General features: G+C 31.4%; 1 protein-coding gene across 10 annotated transcripts in view; it reads left to right on the top strand.

The window, feature by feature from the left end:
- Positions 1-19954, top strand: part of LOC127721871 (protein couch potato-like) — a 96448-nt gene extending 76494 nt beyond the window's left edge. For 3 of the 10 annotated variants that reach the window (XM_052228683.1, XM_052228684.1, XM_052228691.1), the window contains exons 7-13: positions 1708-1829; positions 4602-4625; positions 5239-5262; positions 8467-8690; positions 10895-10964; positions 12171-12329; positions 14194-19954. In XM_052228683.1, coding sequence (XP_052084643.1) covers positions 1708-1829; positions 4602-4625; positions 5239-5262; positions 8467-8690; positions 10895-10964; positions 12171-12296 — 590 coding nt within the window. In that variant the 3' untranslated portion in view covers positions 12297-12329; positions 14194-19954. Of the gene's footprint in view, positions 1-1680; positions 1830-4601; positions 4626-5238; positions 5263-8466; positions 8691-10894; positions 10965-12170; positions 12330-14193 lie in introns of all 10 variants that reach the window. The other 7 variants (XM_052228686.1, XM_052228693.1, XM_052228688.1 and 4 more) reach the window with 6 other exon arrangements.
- Positions 19955-25920: the final 5966 nt, after the last annotated feature.

The following is a 25920-nucleotide window of genomic DNA, read 5'->3' as shown; positions in this document are numbered from 1 at the left end:
TGGATAACTTTATACTTGATAAATGTATACTTGCTGCTTCAGAACGAACACAATACAACAGATATCATCAATACTCGCATAAAAAAGAGAGATTACATAATTTTAGCAATTATTAAATAAGATAAATGACGTCTTTATCATATTAATAAAGTTGATAAATTCAAAGGAGAAATTTCTGTATTATGTATAAAGAAGTTTAAATGATATCATACAGCTAGGCAATGTTAATATTTCTATGCAGTTAAATTGATTAAATTGATGTATTTAAACTTTATTACCATATAAATCAGGTACACGGAGATTCTCCTAGTAGATAGAGGGAGCTACAGGGAGATTTCTTAAATAAGATTGACACAGAATTCTCTGAAATATACCTTGTTATGTATTTACTTAATCATATCTACCAACTTTTCAAAATCTCCATGGGGGATTTTTGGCATACAAGAACCTAATGCAACACTTATATATGTCATAAGTATTTTTTAATCTTATATTTTATGGTTTTGAGATAATATATATATATATATATTCTAAAATGTCATTTTAATTTCTTTGAATGCCTGCTTTGAGGTATTTAGTTGCTATAATTGAGGATGTCATGGAAATCCCCCATGAATCAAGCATGTTGGTAGGTCTGAATTTTAATTGAGGGTTCTTGCCCCTAATTCTTGTGATAGCTTATAGTTTAAGTTAAGTTTCATCTGTGTCATTCTTAACCATTTTGTCTGCCATTTCTGTCTGGTCATGAAAATACATGTAAACTTGGAAGTTTTGATTAAAAGTAAGTGACCAGTTATCCATGTATGGATGGTCAATTTTGATTTTAAACCTTTGATCTCAAGTAGAGAAATTTTTGAAAACATTTGATAATTAAGGAGAAAATAAATTATTAGATTGATAATTATTTGATTGAACTGATTTTTACAAGTATTTCATGACCAGGAAGGTTTTTGAAGTTTTATATGTGATGCACAACACCATTAAAACAGCAGGTGACAGAATGCTGTGAAGACCAGAGGATTGTGGGTAAAATAAATGGCAGACATTTTTCACTTGAACAAGATTCTTGACAAAGTACCACAATTTCACATGAAAGAGAGCTTTTTCAAGAAGAGTGTCTTATTTTTGTACAGTAAATTTTGGTACTTTTTCCGAGAAGAGATAAAATGGATAAGTTTTACATAAGGAATATATTTTCTTACTTTTCAGGTTGCTACAAATGAACATAAATTCTCTTTAGAATGGGGATGATGTAAGAGGCCATTTTAGACACTTGTTGCTATGGATACAAGTTAATATTTGTTAAATTATTTTCTAATCCAGCACTTTTCTTATAAATTTCACAATAGCATGCAAATGAGCTTTAGACAACTTTTAATAGAATTTTATAAATTATTTTCTAAGTCACTGCATTTCATATAAATATAGATTATCACCCCATTCTATGAGCCAATCAAAACTCTGCTACTAGTCACATGTCATGAATTTAGTTTTTTTCGACAGTTATTTAAATCATACAGCAATACATGTCATTTGATTAGTTGCAGACGACAATTTTTAATACAATACAGTCACAAATGCCTGGGTTGCGGTAACATTTTATTTGACGGTAGTAGGGTACTTACTGACACATACTAGCATATTCACGTGTGCGTGTTTCTTTTCTCCCTCACTTTACAGAAGAGTTAGGTGCTGCCTTTATCCCAGGTGCTCCTGAGGCGTGGGCGCCACACCCATTGGCCGCCTATCCTGAGTTAAATCCGAATGCTGCAGCTATCCACCACACAGCACTCATCCAGCACCCAGCCTTAGCACAAGTTCCGGTACGGGTTAGTTATCATTTATTTCCATTTATCGCACTCGTGCAAAACTAGTCACATATCACCATGGTAACAAACGTTTTATATCACATGATTGAAAAATTAACATGTTTTGGAATGTTGGTGTCACAACAGATTTCAATCACAGAGGTAACACCAAAAACCATAACATTGGTTTTGATTTGTCATGGCAATAATTTGAAGAAAGTAAGGAAAACTATCAAGACTTGCTGAGGTTATGCACAGGATAACAGGGTGAATTTGAGAGTAAATATGATACATCCTTGTTTTCAACCATGTAAGAGAAAAAATTTCAGTGATTTTTCCCTATTTAGGAATTATTTGTTTATTAGTGCAAATTGTATGCATTTTTATCTCTTGAAGGGATGGATACATTATTGTGTTGAAATTAAGATACTTCTAAGTTTTTGTGAAAAATTATCTCTTTATATTGAATGAAATTTGCGTATTTATATAAAATTTTCCATGTTGATGTCAAAATTTGTCATGTAACCTGATTAGGTCAAGATTTCAACAAGTAATTTTGAATTTCATTTGTCTTTTTTTAAGCTCTTCCCAACAACTCATATAAAATTTACCCCTTGCAAAATAAAAATAATGGTGAACACATGAATCGTTTGTGTTGTAATATGGATAAAAGTTAGATGATGTTGGATATTGTTCTTAATGTTATAACCAGGATTATCATTGTCTAATGTACAGTTTTGTTTTGCACGATGTGATAATTGGAACATGTGTGGTGTGTTTGTATTTTGACTGTGTATTGCAAATGTGATAGTGTGTTTTATGTGTATGTGTATGTAGGTAAAAATGACAGATTTCTAATGGCTTGGGTAAATAATGGTAAAGTTTTTTACAATTCTATAGTTCTATTGTATAAGGTTTTAGAAAAATTTGATGTTCAGGATTTTAAAAAAAAGGGGACCATAATCCAAGGTGACCTTGATTTCAAGTTTTGGCTTCTTCCATCTTTAATCTTTTTATATCTCAATGTTGTGGAATAGATCTTTCATAGACTGGGTAGCTAGTATAAGAAATTAGACCAAAAAATAGATCAGAAAGATTAGAAAGGACATTTCATCAATGCTAGTAAATTTGTCCAATTTTAAGTCTATACTGTGTACAAAAATAAAGCAGTTCTAACAAAATTCCACAGTAGTGAGAAATAAAGGTTTCTTTCTCTGATTCTGCCTCCTCGACCAAAGGATATGCTATCATTTCTACACTGTGACCTTGTTCCATCTGTCACCTACTCTGTCCTTAGGATATATGATCAAATAAAGAATCCACTAAGATCCTTACTTTGTGTGTTGTTCCATAAGATTTATCAACTCTGTAGTTGTGGATCTTTGCTTTTCAAAGAGTGGGCAGAGACAGCAGAGAACAAACTTTGATCAGACATTTTCTTCGGCTTCCTTTTTCTAGTCTGCTTTTGTTCTGATAAGTTTTTGTCTGGGAGGTATAAAAAGGTGACACTGGCCATTTGCAATACACAGTCGCTATACTATGTAATATATAATATATAAATATACATTTATAGTATAATGGAGAAAATATTTATACTTTTTTAAATATGAAATAATTCTAATTTGCCGTATTAATATTGTGACATTGTTTCTGTAGTATGGCTGTTGTATTATGATGAAAGTAACTGTATTTTTCAATCTGTTATAAGGGTTAAAATATTTCAATTTAATATGAAAAAAAATATTTTGCAAGTTATATACAATGGTCACAAAATTTGCAACTCACAAGTTAATGGGTTGATCATTGAAAAAAAACTTTTGTAGAATCTAATTGTAATCTATTGTCGTTGATTTTCTGTTTAAAATTTGTAGAATGTGTGTACAAATTTTTTGGTCGCTGATTAATACCTACTAAGAACATACATATTAGATTTGGTGTAGGTTGTCTCTTCTTTAGCATGTAAACCCATATACCGTGGTACCATACTCTGAAACACTGAAAAACAAAATAGCAGTGGCCGGCAATAATGTAAATTGTCACCTAATTTACATGTTAGATAGACTTAATATGAACAGATCTGCACCAATTCAAAATATATAATTGTTTAAAAAAGAGGGAGAGAAAAATATTCTGTATTTCTGGTCCACATTAAAAACTAATTTAGACATTGTAAGAATCAGAATTATCCTTTAGTTATATTTTTTTTACAATTGTTGTACCCATTGGAAAAAACTCTACTGCAAAATTTTACTTCACCTTTTGTAATATCAGATCTTTGATATGAATTTTATTTTTCCATTACTAGAGGAGTTAGGCTGTGTTGTCAGTTAGGAGGTAAAAGGTCACACAAACAACATTATGTCTTATGACGTTGTGTCCAAATGACAAATGAATGCAGAAGGCTTAGAAAAATGTTTCTAGCAGGGACTCTAGAATTTTTTTTTTTTACATGTTTCAGTCTTACAAAATTTACAATGTCCAGCTATTAGTGAAACTAGTTCACTACATGATATCACTGATATAAACTCATTTTTAGTTAGTGCAGAAAATACTTCTCACAAAAACACTGTGTGTATTGATTTATTTGATTGAAATAAAAAGGGTTCATAATGTTGTCCATTATTTTTGAATAATTTTGTTTAATTGAAACACACATTTATTGCCTAGTTGAAACACAAGTTCTGATTTGCTGATTCAAACCATGATTGATTGATTGATATAAAACACTATTTTTGATTGGCTGTTCACTTTATTTGCCCACTGCTTAATTTGTGTACTATTTTTAATTTCCAGGAATGGATACACCACTTTCCACAGGTAAATTTAACAACCATTAACAGTTAACAGTGCCTCTATTTATTAACAGTTAATTAAATGATTGCATGACACATATATAGTTTTATCGGATGTATATTGGAATTTCCAGCGTAAATTTTAGTAACATGTTTAAAAATGAAAAACAATTCCACACTTCTTGCACAAAGGTGCTGCCATCTTATTTGCATTCCTAATGTAAACAGAAAAAAAGGGGGGAAGCAAATACAACTGAAAAGAATTTCATTCATTTTGAAGGGTGTTAGTTTTATGCAATGATATGCTCATGTTCATATTAAGTATAACACATTTTCTGTCAAAACAAAAGTGAGAATTTTGAAAGCTAAGCTGACAGCAACAAAAGTTGAGGACATAAAAAAAAAAGAAAGATGATGGTTGAAGTTTATATGCGAATGAGTTTTTCATTTTGTTCTGTGTTTCAAACAGTATTTATTTTCCATTTTATCTAATCTTTATTGCATCATGCAACTTCTGGGTGTCAGGAAAATTAAGAAAAAAGAAAACATTATTTTACTACCATTACTGACTAAAATGCAAAAATATATAATATTTATGCCAGCCCATTTACAATATTTCCTTATTTGAACATTTTTAGGAATGGATTACACATTTTCCACAGGTAAAAGAAAATCTCCTCATTTAATGCACAATAGCTTGATGAAAAAAATATATCAAAATTCCATTTTTGACTTGTATTCATTTTTATGGTTTAAATACATTTTAAAAGTTTTTACCAAATAATGATTTTAGTTTTGGTTATTGTATATTATTGAAATAATTTTATATATCGTTTAAGTCTACAAGCAGTAAAAATATACCATTGTTATTTCTGATTAAATGTTACATGAAATGCAACTGATTGTAATTTAAGCAATTTGCTTTTTAAGATGAAAAAGACCAGAATCTATTTCTGTAAATGATGCCTTCCTGTTTAAAAACCAGGACCACCTTCCTGTTTTTAAACCAGGACCCAATTACCTTTCTGTTTTAAAACCAGGACCAAATTACCTTCCTGTTTTAAAACAAGGACACATTTTGCACGATAGAACATGTGTGAGGATATAATTACCTTCCTGTTTTTAAACCAGGACCCAATTACCTTCCTGTTTTAAAACAAGGACACATTTGGCACGATAGAGCATGTGTGAGGATATAACAAACAAAACATTTTCAGGCAAAAGGATATAAAAAGGATGTCAATGAGACAGGAACCCAATGACAAAAATGCCCAAAAGGCAACATTTGGTCTTCAACATTAGACATATGTCAGCAATTTTTCAGTCTGGTCCAAATATAAAAATAAGCAGATGTGGTATGAATGTCAATGACAACTCTCCACCAGAAACCAAATGACATAGATATAAGCTATCATAGGTCACCATACGATTATCAATGATGAGAAAATCTCATACCATATAGTCTGATATAAAAGGCCCAGATATAAAAGGCCCTGACATGAAAAATATAAAGCAATTCAAATGAAAAAACTGAACAACCTTATTTTAAAAATACAATTCACAAAATGAACATATATGACAGACATGAACCAATGACAACCATTGAACTACAGGCTCTTAAAATTCATAAAATTTAACAAATGATTAAAAGCTCTGTCATCTAGAGCTGAAAAAGTTCCTTCTAACTTTAATCAGATGATGAATATCAATGGCATTTTTATACTGTGTGTAACTTTTTGTCGACCTTTCGATCTTTTGTTTTATAAGGACGAAAAGACGGATCCGACACAAATTTATAGGGCCAGCAGTAAAACTTCCAAGAGCTAATATTTTTTTTTTTTTCCTTAGGTTGAGGGGGTTGTTTGAGAAATGAAAATAACTTTTTGTTCATCAAGCTATGAAAATAAAATTAAGTAATTCACAAATCAGTGTATGAAATAATTTCACTGTTATTATTCACAGAAGCAGCTTTTCAAACTTGCAATTTGGTGGTATTTTCATTCATTTAATTTTCAGAAGTCACACTTTAATGATTTTCCAAATTCAATTAATCAGAGATTTCTTCTGACTTTTAAGTTTGATTTGGAACATTATGAACATTTCTATTTCGTTTGTCTTCAAGAAATTCCTGATTTAAAATTGAAGTAATTCAAATACATTTATATTACATATATTTCTGCTGTTAAATCTTGAATTTTAATGTTTTGATACTCAAAATTATTTGATACTTTTTAAGAGGGCAAATCTAATATGAAGAAGTTTTCAAATGAAATGACAATTTTAAAATTACCATCATTTTCATGTTTGATTATTATAAACAAATGCTTTATTTTGTCCTCTTGTTAGTTTTCTGTTGCATGCATTGTTCAGTTGCAATCTGGCTTTTATTCAAGCCTTTTTGTGCAGTTGCAATTCTTGCTTTTATTCATGTATTATTTTGGTAAGAGATCTTTGCTTTGTATGTTGTTCCTATTCTCTCCCATGACAGTGAAATTATTTCAAACATGACATGGCTACATAATTTTTGAATGACAAAATGATAATTTATTTTGTGAATGGTCCTTATTTTCTTGTCTGTCTTCTGGTAAAGGCCAACTTCTTTGTCAAATGCTACAACTAGGGGGGTGTTCATGGACCTTGACTACCCATGAGGGTCTCGCACAGTCGGTTCTATAAGTGTTTCCTTTAATTGGGAATATTTGTATTAAATAATGATGATAGAAAAAAAAAATAATATCATTTTACTGTTGAATTCAAGAAATTTCATAATATCTGGTGGTTTTTTTTTTATGTTTCAATCCTTTAATTTAACTGCAGGTGTCCAGTTACTTAAATTTATGTTTCAAGGGAAGATAACTCTAACTGACCTTTAAGATTGTTTCTAACAGGAAGGAGAAAGTCAAAGTTGTTTGAGTAAAATTTCATGGCATGTTTCCATAGTTTCAGCATGAACTTTGAACTTTTACAGATTGCATGAACAACCAATTACAGAACTACTTGAAATTAACAGCATGTTTAACACTAGTCAGCTGTTGTCTGCTATCAATGTCAATTTCAAAATGTATATATATCTAAATATTACCATGGATCAAGCTAATTTAAGCGAAAAATTATGGAAAAAAAAATCTTTTTGGAACAACAAAATATAAATAAACACAAAAAAAGAACAATTTATATAGAATGAACTAAATTACTTATGCAAGTACTTTGTAAATTTACTTAATGATTGAGTACATTTGTTCTAGTCTTTTCTTTTGGTCATGGAAAAAAATGTCTGATACAAGTACTTTGCATCCAACTGTATAAAATTTAATTGAAAAAGGTAATGTTTAGATATTTTACATTTTACAACCAGAGGTTCACTGACAAATTTTTAAAAAATGAAGTATTATATAATTTCACGTGACAATTTTTGTCATATGAAATAAGAGGAAATTGATTCATTGTAATTGTTTGATATTAGTAGTTTTTCAAAAGAAATCAATTCTCTTCTCTGTGCTTTATCCTATTGCATCTTTGTAGCAGTGGGTTTGCTTACAGCTGATTTCATAATCTTGGTATAATTTATTCATTTTTATGCTCTTAATGTTTATGTACTTGAGCTGAATTGGTAAAGATTTAAAAAAAATAAAACAATAAAATAATTCAAAATAAAAAATTTGGTGAAAATAGAAATTTAAAGTGTGAATAAAATCATTTATTTATGATTTTGAATTAGAAAAAAAGAACTTGATATTAAAACATTTGAGCTAAACTGGTACCAACAAATTGGAAACAGCTGTAACAGGCACAGATCATTAACATATCTATTTATAGAACCACTTATCACATGATCACTGGAATCACGGGTCTATGTTTATTAACAGATACATCACCCAGCAGTTGTAGCACCCCCTACGGCCGTATCAGCTGCCTTGCCACATCCGCCATTAGCAGCCACGCCTATTTTAACTAGCCCAATTAGCACGATGAGCACCCCCTCGACGTCGAGTTCGCCACTGATGCAGCAAAATGCACCGTGCTCCACGCTCTTTGTGGCCAATCTTGGTCAATTTTCATCAGAGCAGGAGCTAAAGGACTTGTTTAGCAGGTTAGTTCACAGGCCATCTTTGGGCCACTAACATGGTCCAAGTCACTTCAGGCATTTGGTAGAGGTCAGAGGTCATAGTAGTTCAGTTAGAGGTCTTCATTCCTTCGTAAGGATTTCCATGTCTTTTTCCTTTTGTGTGGGATAAATTTGTTCATCTTCTTATTTTGAAAAAGTTCGGTATGTAAAATCTTCATCTCACATTCCATTCCACCAGATCTAGAACAAAGATCGTCTTGTACGTAACTAGTGATTGTTGGTGTAAGAATTACATATGTACAAATGGTTAAAAACCACCTGATGTAAATCATTCTGATCGCTGAAAATTAGAAATTTGTTTAAATCTTTTTGTAAAATCATAGAAACATTTCATATTCATGTAGTCCGTTATCGTTCTTTCCAAGTTTTGTATTAGCAGTTGAGTAAATTTGACCCTACCGTTATATTTATATTGTTGTTTTAGTGAAATTTGCTTGGTTTGAAACTGGCACATGCTATATTTTGTTTGTTCTTTTCACATTTTTTCTTAAATCATCTCTCTAAATAAAAAAAAAAATGGGGAGGAGTGTGGTAAAATTTTATTTCACCTCTGAATCTTGTATATTGATCCTGCAATGTTACCCTGCCTCTGCCTGAAGTGATTTTGGATCTTTTCATAGCATCTTTGAAAATGGCAGTTTTATAAAAAAAAAAAAACCATTTGAAAAAGATTTTTTTTATACAAATATAAATGGATCGAATTTACACCTAACTGCTCGGTATGCCTGAATGTTTAATTATTAAAACACATGATATGGCAGTATTAATACTAAATACTATATCAAAAATAAAAGTGGTTATAAAATCAAATTTTGTGATGGCAAGTACTTCCAACTTACCAATAGACTATTTGATGATGTCACTTAAGAAAAAATTAAACCTTTTGAAATAATTCAAAATAAAAGATGTAAATATTTTGATTTCCAAACAAAACATGTGAAACCATTCAAAAATAGATGTAAATGTTTTGATTTTTTTAACAAAACCTGTGAAATTTTGAAAAAAGAAGTAAACGTTTTGATTTTCAAGGATGCTAGTACTAATATATTAGTATAGATTATTTCTCACTTATCTGGGATTGACATACCTACATAGTTATTTTTCCAGAAATAATTTTCACTTTCTATGCATTACACCCTATATATGACAAAGTCAGTAGTATTGCTTCTTTTAAACCCAGTTGATGTTGTGTACAAGGCAGCATATAGAATTTACAATTATAGAGTGAATTTACAGCTATTCTACAATATATATTGATTGAATTCTAACAGATTTTACTGTTTTTTACCATGTACCACTGGCAACACATGCTTCAAGATAGTAACCTGTTTTCATACATTATGAAAGCTACTGACAAGACCACGTGACTAAAGTTTTTAAGCCAATTAAAAAACAGATTATAAAAAATGTAGATGTACATTGAATGATGCATACTGTAAATTCAGAAATTATTGCGAGGTTTTTATTATTGCGAAAAATGCGACAGAGTTGTAAACGCAATAATTTAAACTCGCATTTTGAAATATTTTATATGAATTAAACATGATTTTTCTCACAATCGTAAAAATTAAAATCGCAATTAAGTCTAAAATGACAAAATCGCAATAATAAATGCATGCAATAATTTCTGAATTTACAGTAATTTGTTGCATGCACATGTATTGTTGAAATAAGGATTTCATCACGATAAAAAGTCTATATAATTCTTATACAGTATAGTCAGTTTTGAACACTGTTTGGAACAGTGGTAAGATTGAAGATGGTTGAAGAAATAAAACTCTGAAAGATTCACAACACTACGAAGGAAACTAAACAATAAAAATCCAAGTGAACTCAAAAGATTTAGAAAAATAAATGTGACGACCTTTGGGTTTTTGTGTTCTTTGGGTTGCTGTCCCATTTTCATATACCCAAAATCTCCTGTTATTCATTGAAGAATGGAAATGTAAAAGCAAATTCATCATCCATAAGGTTATAATGTTGTAGGACTACTAGCTACTAGAATCAAACCTTGATGAATAAAATTATTTCCTCACAAAAAATATAGTCGCTTTGGTGGATTGTTGTGTCATTTGTTAGTGGGACCAAACATGAAGATTTGTTATGCAATTTTACCTAGATTTGGCTTTTTTTTCCAATATATTTAAAAGTTTGTTTTTTTCTTGTAGTTTTCAGGGTTTCAACCGGCTAAGAATGCATAATAAAGGAGGTTCACCAGTGGCATTTGTAGAGTTTCAGGTAAGATAAAGAAAATCAAAGAACTGTAAATGCTGTAAGTTCTGGTCCATGAAAGTCATGAACATACTGACATATTTGTACACATCTTTGAACTAGCAGCAAACATAAAGATTGAAGCTTGTTAATGCCATATCACAAACACATTGAAAAAAAAGTTCTACATTTTCAAAATATGGACACCAGATGCTTAGTAAAGATGTAAAAAACAAAACAATTACAGATATTTGAATTAACACAGTTCCCTAAGTCCATTACCTACGAAAAAAAAAATCATTCATTATAGTGAATTTAGTAGAATTCTGCAATACAGTTTATGCTCAAAGCAAATTTCAAAAACAGGAAATAGTAAGTAAAAAAGCTTGTACAGAAATTGAAAAAAAAATACATATAAATTATAAAGATTTCAACCTTGTTTAAGTCAAAAGTAAATTGTGCTATTTTGCCATTTACTTTATAAATTGTATCAATGTTATTCACAACCTAGCATGTCATCTATATTTGTCACTCAGCATCGACAGGAGGATTTGTTTGGTGCCTATATATTCTTAGCATCACTGCATATTTATTTTTGTCTGGCTGTAAAAGTTCCCTTCCTTTGCACTGTAGCGTGTTAACAAGCATTAGATAATTGTTTTTTTGCCTATTTCTGTCATCACAAATATTCAGTGCCTTTTTACACACTTTTTTCAGAAATCTGTTATCTTCCCCTATATGTGCTCTTATTTGCATATTTTATCACATGACATTTAAATTAGATCACATTGCCAGTTTATCATGTCACATGCTAGATTTCTCCAACCAGAGGATTCAGATCATTTGCTCTGTCAAAATATCACAACAAATACATTAACCACATGGTGGATAAAAGTGATTAAATTTTCAAGATATTTGTATATGCCCTTAGTTCCCGCAAAAAAATGCCACACACATCCCTTTTCCTGAAACCAAAGCTTTCCTGTTGCAGTCAGTCAACATTTAAGTTGACTGATATAACGGTCTATTTTGGATTCTAGAGATCCTGAAAAATTCTGCAGAAAATATGGATCAAGATTCAGATTGACTGAAACAGCTTTAATGTTAATTTAAAGGCATTTATGAAACAGGAACAAATTGACAGAATACAGTGCCCTTCGGTCATCTTAAATGGGTCAGACAGAAAAGAGTATTGAGAGGCCCAATAAAAAATTAATTTACATTTTATTCCAGGATTTAAAACAAGCAACAGAAGCATTGAATAGACTACAGGGTTTTGTTCTTCTCTCCTCTGACAGAGGAGGAATCCGTATTGAATATGCAAAAAATAAGATGGGTGAGGTGGTGAGTGGACTTTAACACTGTTACTATGGTAACAACCCAATTAAACAAGTAAGAAAAATTTATAAATCCTCTGGCTGTAGCTAGAAAATGGAGTCAAAAAAGGGGAGACAATTTACAAAGGGGAGTAACTTGGAGATAAACTTGGTAAAAGTCAGAAAATTTTAGTAGATAAAAAAAGTCCAATCAACACCTGAATGAGGGACATGTTTTTTTTTCTTTCTCTTTCAACAATGCACATGATCTACTAATAAAATCTTGTTATTTCCTTGGTGTAACTAAAAGGAAATTTGAATTTTATATTCTATATAACAGAGTAGCTTCACATTTTTATGCAGTTCACAAACAGATCATAGCTTTCTGCAGCATGTTTCACCAACTTTTTATAGATATTATAGCGCCCCTTTTCTTTCTTTGCAGATGGTGTCAAAAGCTGTGTTGGTTGTTCTTTTTATAGTTGCTCAGAATTTTTTGTAATTTAAAAAGAGTAAATAATTGCCCGGAATTTTTTAAATTGAGGATAAGTCTACCAAAATATCTTTCCAACTTTCTATCATTTATCAAAAGCCTTTGGGAATTAGTTTTCACTTCTCCAATACATTTCAGACCATTATATTGACAATCTTCCTTCACTTTACTGTTAAAAGGGAAGTAATTCAAAAATTTGAAAAAAAGTATTTTCCATTATACCATTTTATACTGCAACTTTAAGAGAAAGAACCAGGTCATGTGTTTCAATAATATTTTCTACTAGATTATGCCAATCAGAATTTAATTGTTTCATATATTTTAAATTCTCTGTCTTTTCTTTGTTGCATTGCTATCATATATGACCAAATTTTAAAAAGAAATCATGAGAAGTATTAAGATCTCAATGCATCAATAGATGGAGTAAGAACCATTTTATAAACAACAAAAATACCAGATTAGGATATCAAAATATTTTAGCATGTGCAAATGTTTTTTTCTATAAGTATTTTGGTCAACCAAAAATGACTTTTATTATGTGTTTATTCAGTTATTTTTATCAGCACATATAATTTAGTATGTTGTGTATCACATTGTCTCCCCTTTTTTGACCCCAGTAGTGTAAATCACATGATCACTGCATGAGTAGGTGATTGGATACAGCACTGCCAATCAGATTAATGAAAACATCTCATAAAGCTGATAACAAATCATATAGAACATTTCAAAACTATATGTAGATTTTGTTTCTATTTTCCTACCTTTGTTTTTCACTATGCAGTAACATTAAAGCATGGGCAGACGCACAAAGCAATATTTGTTTTTATTCTCATGTATACATTTAAATTTATAAAAAGGTTCTTATAAATGGACTAACTTGACAAGAAAATAACATATTTCCTATTGTAAATCCGAAAACAATTGACAGACAACTTACTTCAAGAAATAACACTGAAATTGTATACCACAAAATGTCAACAGAAATAACATCTCAAACTTTACAGTTTATGAATTGGAAAATCACATGAAAATCTCAACAGTTTGCTATTGTTATGTACTGTAAATTCAGAAATTTTTGTAGGCATTTATTATTGCAATTTTTTTCAGAAATGTGAGATTAGTTATTGCGATTTCATGAATGCTGCATTCAAATAATGCTTCAAAAATTTGAAAAGCTATATTTAGATTTTACAAAACTTTTCCTGTGTCAATTAAATAAACTTGTGAAAATTTCTTAATTTACAGTATTTTCTTTCCAATCTTACTATCTGGTTTTGTGCCTTCAGGAAGAATGTAATCACTCTAGTTCATTCATGAGTTCCTGTCTGTGTGGACAGGATCAGGAACTGGTGCAGTGTAATGAGGGCTAAAGTGCGTAGTACAATTTTACCTTTTCATCTTTTATATATGGCAGCTATAGTAAATAGAAATATCATATTGTTTTCAGGGTAAAAATCAAGAGGTTCCTATGGTACCTGGTCATACCACCATTTCACCCACCTCAGTGTTATGATCTCATTGGTCACCATGGACACACTATTCTGCTTAATGATTGGACATCTTCATGGTAACCAAGGAGACTGAACTGATAACAATTTCCCTTAATAAAGGGGAGATAACTTATTTATTTGTTAATTCAATGGTTGTTAATGAATAGTTCAGTGATTTTTTTTGTATATTATAATAAGTATATATCTATATATAGTGATTTAGCTATTTATATAAAATATGCATGAAATTTGTTGAAACCATTTTTTCTGGTTTTTATGTTGATATTGAATATTGTGTATTGATTATTGGTTTATTTGATTAGTGTTTAGCTATGAATTTAAGGATTGTGATTGGCTAAGAAATCGAAAACAAGATATGATGGGTTGCTGTCTCATTGACATGTATCCCACATTTCCTTTTATTCACATATTTATATGCATAACACACTCAGATTGGATGTTCAGAAACTATTGTATTTCTGATCAACTGGTTCATTAATTTGTTTGCTTTACACCATATCAGCACTAAAGACTATCACATGAATACTTCCAACATGACCAAAAGATAACTTTTAAAAGGTGACTTGGTTGGTTTTGATGGTCTATTTTTAGAATAGTTTATTTAGTGATTACTTTAAATGCAGTTTGCAATACAAAATATTACTTGTCAAAAAGCATACCTTTTTTTTTAAGAATTTTAAAACACATAAGAGAACCATCCACTTACACATTAGATTTAAAGAAACAAAAAATACAGTTAAAAAAAATTAAGAAATATGCATAATGTTTCATCATCACTTAATGTAAGATATGTAGTAGATAGATAAATTCACTAAATTGACACAATTTTCAATAGCCAATCACAATCCTTGTTTAATTAGCTTAGTTTTCATATTAAGATCATGTTATTTTTTTTTGTCTCACTGTTATTCCTTGAATGTTTATTTTTTTTAGACCAGTACCAGTAAAAAGTTTTTGAAGTACGCAAAACCAGCAACAGGTTGAGAAATTAATTTCCCAGACTTGCCTTGACAATACAACTAATTTGGAAACCATGCTCTAAACACATCTTCCAAATAAATATTCTTTGTTTTTTCTTCGTAATTAGACAGAATTAAAAATGATTTGAATATATTACTCTTGATTTAATAATTATTTTTTTTTATCTCAGAACAAAAACAAAAGCTGGGGAGATGAAAATTGAAAAAAATAAATGTTCAAGTGAGCTACCTTAGAAATAGTCTCATAATTTGTTGTTGATATTACATAATTAGTAAAGAGTTTTGATTAGCTCTTTTTCCGTCCAATCATTTCTTCAACATATCTTCACTGCAGGGGCATATCTATATTCAAACGAACAATTATTATGCCTTTTAATTTTAATGATTGCACAGATCCTCGATCATGTTTTATGCATTGATGTAGTGAGGAATTGCTTAAGAGTTGTAATACAAACTGTGTGCAATTCTTCAAATAATCAGAACAATTCAGGGATTTTGTTTTGTTTTTTTATTCAAAATGTAAATTTTTAATCACACGAGGAGCTGTAAATTACAGCTTGCCTCTTGTACCATACACAAAAAAATATAATCTAGATTTTATAAAGTATTCAATCAAATTTGAAAATTTCAATGTGTTCTGTACCAATATGAATAAAAATTTATTTAGTTTTAATTTTGTTTTAAAAATTAGATTGTTTACCAGGGAGGAGTTTGAAATAGGAAACAAAAAATTTGGTAGATCGAAAACTCATTTATTATAAATCCGAAACCATGACAACGAATACTTTTCATCTTTTAAATATGCAACTTGTGTATCTGTGTTAATTATATACTCTGTTTTGGTTGTGCAAAAAGTAATTGAAAATTCCTTAAATAATTAGATTTTAATCTAATATTTATTAATTATCTTTTTTTGAATCAACAATGTAAAATTGTAAGGAGTCAGGAGTTTGAAATTCCAGCTTGTAACGTGATGATCAACTGGACCAATTTAAACATCTCATCATTTTTTTAAATGGTCCCCATTTTTTGTACATTTTTGAAGTATTCCCTTCGAACAAATGCTTTGAAATTGACATTTTTTTCAATGACATTCCACTTGTAATAATTTCCAATGCTATTATTGTTAATTGTTCTTATTATATGTGTTGACGAAAAAACATCAAACTTTTTATGCAAATGTTGTTTACAATTTGTTGTTTTGTTTAAATTGTAAAATGGAGGCAACCATATATAGTGCTGTGTAAGTGTTTTGTGTGAAATGAATTTCAGCTGTCTTCACAATAACCAATTTATTTTATGTCTTTATTGTAATTGTGAGAAATGACGATTACCTCCCTTTGACAAATATCGAATTGAATTTACAGTTATTGTGATATCAAAAATCTTTAATATTGCTGTAATTTTTTTTCTGCCAATTTACAAAGAGTTTTTTCTCATATCAAGAACAAACAAAAAAAGACGTATTGTTAAGAGAGCTGAAATTTCCTGTAAATATTAAATGTGTTACATGTCTTTTTATACTTTTTTCATGAAAAGAATATTTAGATAATAGAATTGAATTGATGGAACTCTCCATAATGAAATTGTTTTCAAATAGAAGCAATATTATGTTTTGTAGAGGATTTTTTTCATTTTTTGCTTTATTATTTATTTTGCTCATTGAGGTCAACATAAGGTGATTGACATCGCTTGTAATATAATCAAATTATGTATTATTATTTTGTATATTTATCCCTTGTTGGACCCCAAAATCTTACAGTTTTTGTTTGTTTTCTGTCTCAAGAGAAAGAAATTGCCATTGGTGGGGTCCCTAAAGCAGGGTTTATAAGCTTTTTGTATTACTCAGTATTTATATCCCTTCTAGGGCCTCAATATATGAAATCCATACTAAGTTGTAGATTCATGTTTAGTTGCATATAATTTTAGTCATATTTTATGTTTACAATGAAGTTTTTTTTCTGACAAACAGCAATAAGCTACTTTTCATGTGACACTGTTAAATATTGTTGGACCTCTTTTATGCATATTGGAAAACAATTCCTACACAGGGTTTATGTTAACTGTGTTTAATGAAAAGTGGGATTAAGCAGAATTTGATCATCCCTTTTGGTGCCCCATTTTTTGTTTGTAGTGTTGGTTACAAGGTGATTTCTTTTTCATGGGAGAGGAATATGTTTGGTTATAGAATATAGTTATGTTTTTTTTATTTTTTACTTCTGAAAAATGGGTACTGGCTATGTCTTATTTAGACAAAGCAGATAATTAGGTTAGGAGAAAATGAACAATATTTTGGGAGAATTTGACAAAGGAAGTGCTTCAGTTAACAGTATTGTTTTCATTATTTTATTCAAAATGATAATTCATTTAAAGTAGTGTGTAGTAAAATTTCATGTTTTTCATAGAAATAAATAAATAAAATTCATTTTGATATTTAAATCTACTTTACACAGTTCAGTACTTGTCTTTCTTAGCTCTTCTCAAGGGAAATAACTCTTACTGCAAACATGTTCTAGGAACTATCGTGTTGTGAAGGGTAGATAGTTCCAGTGTAGCTTATAACAGTATTTAGATCAGTAATACTCAGAATATTTTTCATGAACAAAGCTTTTCTGTTGTCTTTTTTTTTTTTATATCTAACTGATTTAAAAAATTGTGTTCTTTGTTTTTAGTTGATAATAACATGTCATTTTCATCGAACTAACAGAAATATTCTTGAAACAGGGTAAAAATGAAAGCAATATCATATATTCAAGACTTTTTTCCTTTTGTTTTATCGATTTTCTTTTTTTTAATTATTTCTTATTTAAATTTTTGGTTAAGGTAGAATTAACAATATATCTGTGCAATATTTAGGACTTTTTTTATAAATATAATTATCTGATGATGTCTATAATAATTTACTAATTGTCTAATTACCAAGCAATATTTAATTGATATCTTACTATAAAAATAGATTCTAATGTCAATGCTAACATAATTTGAAGTAACACATATTGGATGTTTTGAAAGTATTTTGAAATTTGGACTTTAATTGGCTCCATCAAGTAGAGATTAACATTTTTCCAATGAAAGATCACCACTTTTGTATAAAATTAGAAATGATTTATTTCTAAAATATTTTAAAACCATAAAAAAGAATAATGCAGTGGTAATAAAAGTTAATTTTTTTGGAATCTTTTCATTTTTATAAATATTGAGATCAGCTTCACACCATTTTTAGCTTTTATCAAAATAATCTAACTTAGTAACTTAGGTTTTTGTAATAAAGACAATTGACTATACAACTTAATAATAGTTTTTATGATAAGACAAGTGACTATACAAATTAGAAGCGTACAGTTTTATGGGTAAAATAGTTAGAAGCCTGTGATAATTTGTTTATAATTATTCAATAAGTGAATTAAGATAAAATTTATGTAAATCAGATGATTTGTGAATTAATGAATTAACCAATCAAAACATTAAATAAATAAATTCCTCGACCTCTTTTATATATAGTCTAAAATATCATGTAAATAGGAAATCTATTTATAGTAACAATTGAATTTGGATGTGTACAGACAGTATATTTATACACTTGTTAACAATTCAAGTTTGAACTTTTCACAAAAGATTCTAACAATTTCAAAACAAATAGATAAATACAAAAGGTTGATTTATATAAGTCTACACTATTATACCCCCAAAATATGCATTTTACAATGAACAAAAGGGATTTTGGATGCAACATAGGTGTAGGAAAACTTGTAATTTCAACTCAACACTTGGGTCCTGAATTCATATTTAAACACATTATATATGTTTCGTTCCCTTTTCTTTTCTAGGGCATTATATTTATGCAGCTTATTGTCTGTACACAACCAAAATTTTATCAGTAGTTCTGTATAGTTAGTTGTTGATTCTCTGGTCAGAGACTAAATTATTTAGCTGTGTGATTGTAAATTGTAGATGTGTGATGGTTACATGGTAATTTTATTGTAAAACATCCACTGCAGGTCACCATGGTTACATGGTGTTTTTTTTATCGTGGAAATTTCCAAACCACGTTCCCTGGCAATGCTACTTAAATTTTTTTACATATAATCTTTTTGTAATTAATTCGGCCAAAAGATACTTATTAGAGGTTCGATACCTATGTTTTCAAATATTTACTTCCATATATTCAGATTTCTGTATATGTTTTTGTATTTTGATATTTTGTTCATTTTACAAAGCACTAGATGTGCATGGTTCAGGTCGTTGTATTTTTAGTTCAGAGTTGTAGAAATGAAAAATCAATTTTCATTAGAATGATGTAAATCTCATAATTCAACTAAAATTAAACCTACTTTTGGCCATTTTTTGAATATATTTAAATTTTGTAATAGATTTTTCCTTGCCAGTGGCATTCAGAAAGATTGTGCAATGTTACCTTTGCTCAAGACAATTTTAATTTTATGCATTTGACCTTCTGACCTTCAACAAAGGTTAAGAGTGCCATATAGTATGCAAACACAAATAGAACTTTTGACACACACATCTTTTACTTTTGACCAATTTTAACTTGAAGAAGTCATCCTGATAAACTTTGAAATGTAAAGATTTCTTTTAACCACATGATCCTTTATTATTAGTTTTGATTGGTTGTTGAAGGTCAAATGGTCTTTTGCTATTACTATGACAATGACAGAGTTCGTGACTGTTTATATCTGAAATAAATCAGCAGATGTCTCCATTTACATGTGTTTAATTTGTTTGCCATATATTGATAAAGATGTTAAAGAGGTTAGAGATTATCCTAGCTGAGGATACAGTATGAATAAGGGTTGGGCATTGGGGAGCTGAAGGAGGGGGTTGAAATTGATTGAGAGCAGTGAGGCAGTTTACAATTTGGCATTTTAAGATTTGTTTTGGCTCCTCTGGCTTATATATTAAGCTGTTGCCATCACTTGGTTTATGTTGGCCTTCTTCCATCTGATATCTGCCATCTTGAAGACTTATTTGTGATTACAGCCATGGTGGTGTCCTGCTCCCCTCCATTGTTGAGGTCATGGGCACAATCCCTGCCAGGGTCAAACCAAAGAAAATTGTCATTTACTGCTTTTTTTGCTGCATTTAGGATTAAGAGCAAAGACTGTTCGGCTTGGGGAGCGATTAAATCAAAGATTTGAAAATTGGTATTTGCTGCTTCTGCACTGAACATTTAAGAGTAACTGCAAAGACTGATCAATTTGGAGTCGAAATAATGTGTCCAGATAGGGTGATATTGTTATTTGCTTTATGTCAAATGGTAAATATATGTATATCATGTATATTTAGGACAAGAAAAAACCTGTCTGATCTAAACCCATTTTGGGCTGAAGATTTTGCTTGAAAAAGATGGATATTTGGTTTATACAGGTTAATTTACATTCACTTTAATTGAAACAAATTTCTTTTCTACAGGGCTTTCAATTCAACAAATTCATCAAATGCACCAGATTACAAAATACATAAAAACCTATCTAAATTATTGATTGTTATGGCAAATATTTCATATATACCATACTCTGAGGACAACAAGTCTGGATTTTTTTGGCTGATCAAACCTTGTGAAAAAACATGAGAACCAGCTCTGATTCAGGGTCTTTTATAGCCGACTATACTGTATGGATTTTTCTCATTGTTGAAGGCTGTACGGTTGACTATAATTGCTAACATCCACTTCATATGAATATTGCTGGAAGTTGTCTCATTGGCAATCATACCATATCTCATTATTTTTATGCCTCACCTACGATAGTAGAGGGGCATTATGTTTTTCGGTCTGTGCGTCCGTTCGTCCGTCTGTCCCCCTTCAGGTTAAAGTTTTTGGTCAAGGTAGTTTTTGATATAGTTGAAGTCCAATCAACTTGAAACTTAGTACACATGTTCCCTATGGTATGATCTTTCTAATTTAAATGCCAAGTTAGAGTTTTGACCCCAATTTCACAGTCCACTGAACATAGAAAATGATAGTGCGAGTGGGGTGTCCGTGTACTATGGACACATTCTTGTTAATTATTTATTCTGATGTACAAGGTTCAATGCAAGCTATTCAAGGCTCTGAAATGACAAATGTAAAACAATTCAAACAAGAAACTAATGACCTCGTTTATGTAAAAAAAACTAAAAACATAGATAAGCAGAATTAAACAACAACTAATGAATTACAAGGCTCCTGACTTGGGATAGGCACATACAGAATGTGGCATGGTTAAACATGTTTGCGGGCGCGCCAACCCTGCCCTGAATTGGGACAGTGGTGTAACAACACAACATAAGGACAAACTATAAAAATCAGTTGAAAAGGATTCAACTCATCAGGTCGATACAAAGCAAAAAAACAAATAACAAAAACACGAAAGACAAAAAGTACAGATAATACTGATATGAGAATATTCACAGTTACAAAAAGCTACATTTGTGTAGTTCAAAGCCAATAACAACTAATAGAAAAATCATGTGACTAAAATATAGAAAGTACAATTATCTACTCTGGTGTACAGTGGTCCACTGTCTGCTGAATTGACTGATCAGGCCTAGTGAAAGTACAAGTATCTACTCTGGTGTACAGTGTTCCATTGTCTGCTGAAATTGATTGACTGATCAGACCAAGTGAAAGTACAAGTATCTACGCTTGTGTACAGTGTTTCACTGTCTGCTGATTTTATAGACTGATCAGTCCATGTAAAAGTACAAGTATCTTCTATGGTGTACAGTGGTCCACTGTCTGATTAATTGATTGACTGATATAGCCCAGCTAAAGTACAAGTATCTACTGTGGTGTACAGTGTTCCACTGTCTGCTGAATTGATTGACTGATCAGGCCAAGTGAAAGCACAAGTATCTATTCTGGTGTACAGTGTTCCACTGTCTGCTGATTTTATAGACTGATCAGTCCATGTAAAAGTACAAGTATCTACTCTGGTGTACAGTGGTCCATTGTCTGATGAATTGATTGACTGATATAGCCTAGCTAAAGTACAAGTATCTACTCTGGTGTACAGTTTTCCACTGTCTGCTTGATTGCTTGACTGATCAGACTTAGTGAAAGTACAATCATCCACATTGGTGTATACAGTTCGATCGTCTGACTGATGAGGCCTAGTGAAAGTACAAGCATCCACTCTGGTGTATAAGGTTCCATCGTCTGACTGAGGAGGCCTAGTGAACGTACAAGCATCCACTCTGGTGTATAAGGTTCCATCGTCTGACTGATGAGGCCTAGTGAAAGTACAAGCATCCACTCTGGTGAATAAGGTTCCATCGTCTGACTGATATGACCAAGTGAAAGTACAAGCATCCACTCTGGTGTATAAGGTTCCATCGTCCGACTGATAAGGCCTAGTGAACATACAAGCATCCACTCTGGTGTATAAGGTTCCATCGTCTGACTGATAAGGCCTAGTGAAAATACAATCATCCACTGTGATGAACAAGCTTCCTTTGTATGACAATATATGACAATGCCTAGTGAAAGTACAAGCATAAACTCTAGTGAACAAAGTTCCATCGTCTGACTGATAAGGCCTAGTGAAAGTACAATCACCCGCTCTAGTGTACAAGGTTTCTTCGTCTGACTGATAAGGCCTAGTGAAAGTACAAGCATCCACTCAAGTGTACAAGGTTCCCTCATCTGAGTGATAAGGCCTAGTGAAATACAAACACCCACTCCGGTGAATCCAGTTCCATCGTCTGAATTTCAAGACCTAGAGAAAGCAAAGATATCAAATCTGGTGTAGAAGATTCCATCGTCTGACTGATAAGGCCGAGTGAAAGTACAATCATCCACTCTGGTGTACAAGGTTTCTTCGTCTGACTGATAAGGCCTAGTAAAAGTATACGCAGCAACTCTAGTGAACAAAGTTACATCGTCTGACTGATAAGGCCAAGTGAAAGTACAATCACCCACTCTGGTGTACAAGGTTTCTTCGTCTGACTAATAAGGCCTAGTGAAAGTATAAGCATCCACTCAAGTGCACAAGGTTCCCTCATCTGAGTGATAAGGCCTAGTTAAAGTACAAACACCCACTCTGGTGAATACAGTTCATCGTCTGAATTTCAAGACCTAGAGAAAGCAAAAATATCAAATCTGGTGTACAAGATTCAATCGTCTGACTGATAAGGCCTAGTGAAAGTACAATCACCCACTCTGGTGTACAAGGTTTCTTCGTCTGACTGATAAGGCCTAGTGAAAGTTACAACACCCACTCTGGTGAATACAGTCCCATCGTCTGACCGACAAGACCTAGTGAAAGCAAAAATATCAACTCTCGGTTACAAGATTTCTTCGTCTGACTGATAAGGCCTAGTGAAAGTACAAATCCAAACGTCTACTCTGGTGTACAAGTTTTCTTCGTCTGACCGATAAGGTCTAGTGAAAGCACTCTGTTGTACAAGTTTTCTTTGTCTGACCGATAAAGACTAGTAAAAGTACCAACATCCACTCTAGTGGACATGGTTCATTCGTCTGACTGATAAGGTCTAGTGATAGGACAAATATCCACTCTGGCGGACAAAGTTCCTTCGTCTGACTGATTTAGCCTAGTAAACGTACTATCACCAACTCTGGTGTACAAGGTTTCTCCGTCAGACAGATACGGCCTAGTGAAAGTACAAACATCCACTCTGGTGGACAAGGTTTCTTTGTCTGACCAATAACATTTATTGAAAGTACCAACGTGCACTCTGGTGTACAAGTTTTCTTCGTCTGACCAATAAGGCGTAGTGAAAGTACAAGCATCAACTCTAGTGAACAATGTTCCTCCATCTGACTGATCAGGCCTATTCAAAGTACAAGCCTCCACTCTGGTGTACAAGTTTTCTTCGTCTGACCAATAAGGCCGAATGAAAGTACAAGCATCAACTCTAGTCAACAATGTTCCTCCATCTGACTGATCATGCCTATTCAAAGTACAAGCCTCCACTCTGGCGTACAATGTTTCATCGTCTGACCAATAAGGCCTAGGGAAATTACTAACATCCACTCTGGTAGACAAGGTTTCTTCGTCAGACAGATAAGGTCTAGTGAAAGTACACACATCCACTCTGGTGTGCAGGATTTCTTCGTCTGGCCGATTTGGCCTAGTAAAATTACAAACATCCACTCTGGTGTACATAGTTTCTTCGTCTGACCGAAGTACATTGTGTATGAAGCACTTTTACAACGCTTTTACAACCCTATAAAATTACTAAAAAAAGCATTCAATACTTATAATTACATGTTTTTGCTAGGATCATGAAAACACGATTTCTATCAAGTTTTTCTTTTATTTACCTGTGCACTTTATTGTGGAAGCTCGTATAATCATCAATGTTACATTTCATTTTGAAATGAAGGTTGATTTCAGAATGACGCGAGATAGCTAGCTGTTAGCCAATCAAAATAACGTATTATAATGTAATTATTGAAGAATAGTTTTTAAGTCGTTCACTGTATTCGTGATATCAATAACACAATTCTTAGAAATAAGCAGCTAAGACAGACATCATGGTTATTGGTTTCGCTGGGTTGTTGTCTCGTTGGCGTATCCAAATATTCTTTCATTCCTATTTATGAAACTCCTGCATTAAAAAGGACAGTTAGATTAAACTTTTTACAAGTGTGAAACATTAACCATTGAATTATGATTTCATAGAAGTAAACAAAAATAGTGTTCTATATAAAGATAAGATGTGGTTTGATTGCCAATAAGACAACTATCCACCAAAGTTCAAATGAAGTGGATGTAAGCAGTTATAGGCAATCGTACGGCCTTCAACAACGAGAAAAAAAGCCAAACAGACAATGTAGGAAAGCTTAAGACACATTATCATCGTGCTGGAAAAAATTATCTTTGTATAAATATATACTGGTATTCACCACATTGGAACCATCTGCTGTCAGACGAGCAACACTCCAGCGACATGTTGTATTTTTCATGGATAGGTGATTTTGAGAAATATTAATTACATAAAATCAATCGCGACACATAGTATGGAAACAGGTGAAAAATATGATCAATACATGTTACAGTAAATATTATAATATAGCGTGACATGGCTATAAAACTACGTTTATACTATAGATCTTTCGATATTCTTTTTGGTGAACAAATTGGTTTTTTTTTTGTTATGCAATTTCATATAGACAGCTTGTTACAGCACACTACATTTCTAAATATAACAAATGACCAAAAACAATACAATTCCATATAGACAGCTAGTTACAGTGCAAGTTACATTTCTTAATATGATTATTAATGATCAAATACAATGCTAATACAAGACGTTTTTTTTTTCCCCAAAGAGCTTGTGTGAGATTTTGTTGTTAATTCTCCATTAGTAAACCAATTGGAACAAAACCGAATTGTCAAAATAAGTTCCATTTCACTGAAAGCTATGATAACATCTATCAATAATAATCAATCACTAAATACTTATTACATTGAAAATGATTGACTTTGATTATGTATTCCAATGATACCCTCAAGAATTCCTTGATATAATACAATGATAGTCCACCGATACCACGGATAAAATATTGTGTGTTCACTGTCACGAACGTGCTCACAGATTTTATTTTTAATAAATTATGATTGTTTTTAGACACAGCCTATATGCATCATGGGCGGTCCTGGGATTGAGGAAAAAAGGGAGTGATTATCAGTATTGGTAAAAATGATGGAGAGTTAAGCGATG

Source organism: Mytilus californianus, unplaced genomic scaffold (genome assembly GCF_021869535.1).
Source record: "Mytilus californianus isolate M0D057914Y unplaced genomic scaffold, xbMytCali1.0.p SCAF_12, whole genome shotgun sequence".
In the NCBI taxonomy this organism is placed as follows: Eukaryota; Metazoa; Mollusca; class Bivalvia; order Mytilida; family Mytilidae; genus Mytilus; species Mytilus californianus.
This window is presented reverse-complemented; position numbering and strand designations above follow the sequence as displayed.